This window comes from Lepeophtheirus salmonis, chromosome 13, assembly GCF_016086655.4.
Source record: "Lepeophtheirus salmonis chromosome 13, UVic_Lsal_1.4, whole genome shotgun sequence".
Classification (NCBI taxonomy): Eukaryota; Metazoa; Arthropoda; class Copepoda; order Siphonostomatoida; family Caligidae; genus Lepeophtheirus; species Lepeophtheirus salmonis.
Window position 1 is genome coordinate 43996798 of NC_052143.2, and position 2238 is coordinate 43999035.

General features: G+C 26.9%; 1 protein-coding gene across 1 annotated transcript; it reads left to right on the forward strand.

Moving 5' to 3' along the window:
- Positions 1 to 933: 933 nt before the first annotated feature.
- Positions 934 to 1851, forward strand: LOC121128043 (uncharacterized). Its single transcript, XM_040723611.2, has 5 exons — positions 934 to 1054; positions 1117 to 1233; positions 1294 to 1395; positions 1452 to 1556; positions 1619 to 1851. The coding sequence occupies exons 1-5, from the start codon at positions 985 to 987 to the stop codon at positions 1762 to 1764; spliced, it is 540 nt and encodes a 179-aa protein (XP_040579545.1). The 5' UTR covers positions 934 to 984; the 3' UTR covers positions 1765 to 1851.
- The last annotated feature ends 387 nt before the right edge of the window (positions 1852 to 2238 follow it).

Consider the following 2238-nt stretch of genomic DNA (forward strand, 5'->3'; position numbering starts at 1 on the left):
TGATGGCAGATAAGATAAGGACTGACCCTTTTTTGAAAACATATTTAAGTGTACTTACTACTAGGTATGTTAACAATTCATTCAAGTTATTCATACACTTTATTTGATGTAACAAGCCAGGGTATTTTTTATATTAACAAAAGCCATCAAAACTTCAATAGGACAACATGATTAATCTAAGATAAATTAAACATTATAGTTTAAAATTAATATCCTTAATTGTAATTTCATTATTCATAGCACAAATTAAGTAAATTTTCATTGAAAAAAAAACAAAAAAACCTCAATTATGCAACATAAATCACCTAAAATAATACAAAATAGCATAAAACATCCTCTGAATGATAACATTATCCACTAATGTGCTTTTTATATTGAAATATACTTAACTAAAGTGTATTGTCATGTCCTATGGAAATTTATGAGAAGTATTTGATTAAATTGGATACATAATTCCACATAACCCCATCGTAGGTTGTTACCTTTAAAGAAAATGTAGAGTACCTTTACTTTGAGATAGAGATTTTATAGTTTAGATTGACTACACGCAGATATTAAGCGACTCCTGTTAATTGTTATTATTCCTCAAATTTAAAAAAGTGTCTCCTATTAAATTTAAGAGTACCATTTAACACAGCTTAATTTTTATTTAGCAATATATTTTCATTGTAATTTACCTTAATTAATGCGTCTTAGAAAGGGATAACTTAAATATTTATCTATTAGAACTTGAAGAATAAGAAGAATATTATATTCTGATTGGTCTATTTAAAAAAATAATGCAATTCTTTTGTCTTGTTTTTATATAACACAAGTTTTTTTTGTTTTTTTCGTAGTCCCTAATACTTGAACTAGACAGACTTTGTTGGCCTATTTCAAGCAGATGTCATGTATTTGATTATTTAAATATTAAAATTGTGTTGTCAGGTTCTAAATATATATCAAAAAAGTAAAAATTTCATTATATTGTATTCATCTTTCAATATGGCCACACCATATATTAGTCTTCTCTTTCTACTTTGTTGTGCTTATAGTGCCTTTGGACTAATCACAGGTAAGATATATCATTTAGTCTTTGTTATGAGCATTTTATACTCGTAATTGTTGATCTTTAAGAATTTGAATGTAGAAACAGTTACCATAACTGTAGAGATCTGGTCGAAACTACTGATAGGGCATGTCTTATTCCTTCATATCAATGGACGTGTCCAGAAGATTGTGGCGTTTGTCGAGGTTCGTCAACAATAATAATAGTAACATATTAATACCATTAAATTTGATAAATAATTTTAGCAAGATGTAAAGACTTTTTTGCTGGGTGCTTTGATAGTTCATCTCTTTGTCTCCAAAGTCATAGGCAAAAGATTTGCCCAAAAAGTTGCGCTTCTTGTGATGGTTTGTATCTACAAAAAGATGTAATTAATGCAACTAAAAAGTATATATTTTTTAAGAATGTGAGGATATAATTAGCCCAAGGTTATGCGAACAGTACAGGGGTCGTTGTAAAACAGATATAAGTGTTATATATGCCTGTAGAGAAACATGTGGACTCTGTGGTGAGTTAATATGATTACATAAACGGGTCAAATTATTTATTCTTTATTTATACATAAATTAGATGATGATTGCAATGATGCTTTTGTGCAAGAGAGTGGTTGTACTATTTTTGAAAGCCGAGGGTATTGTAATGATCCTATTAATATAAATTTTATGAAAAAAGCATGTAAACGAACATGTGGATTATGTCAATTTGATCATTGCTAGAATTTGTCAATATATTTAAGGAAATATCTCCAAATTATATATTATATGCCTAATAAACTTTACCAATAAATTGATCTTCTTAAATTAGTTTTTGTGTCTTTCAGCTGATATTTATTTTTGTATAGGTTTATAATATTTGTTGATGAATATATTTGAGTGAGAATTTAATCACCTAAAATGTCTAGTTCAGATAATTCTGTATTAGTATTTGTTTCCTTTCTTCCTTACATGTTTAGTTCAGTATCTGAAAAAGATATTGTTTGTGTAATTTAAATAAGTTGGAACTATAAAGAAACACAATTTTGGGTTAAACTTCGTTAGGTTGATCAATATTGGGGTTTTAAAAAGCTTTTTAAGATTTGAGTATCAGTTCAATTTAAAATAATATATATTGTACGTGTATTATAATAATTAAAATAAGAAAAATACAGAAAATAAGCAATCATATATATATATTTCAAATTATTCATTTCC

Bases quoted from the DNA above. Each gene is read 5' to 3' on its own strand.
- LOC121128043 (XM_040723611.2), top strand. From the start codon at position 985: ATGGCCACACCATATATTAGTCTTCTCTTTCTACTTTGTTGTGCTTAT. The intron at 1,055-1,116 runs GTAAGATATATC...TTGATCTTTAAG, and splicing joins TGCCTTTGGACTAATCACAG to AATTTGAATGTAGAAACAGT. The intron at 1,557-1,618 runs GTGAGTTAATAT...TACATAAATTAG, and splicing joins AGAAACATGTGGACTCTGTG to ATGATGATTGCAATGATGCT.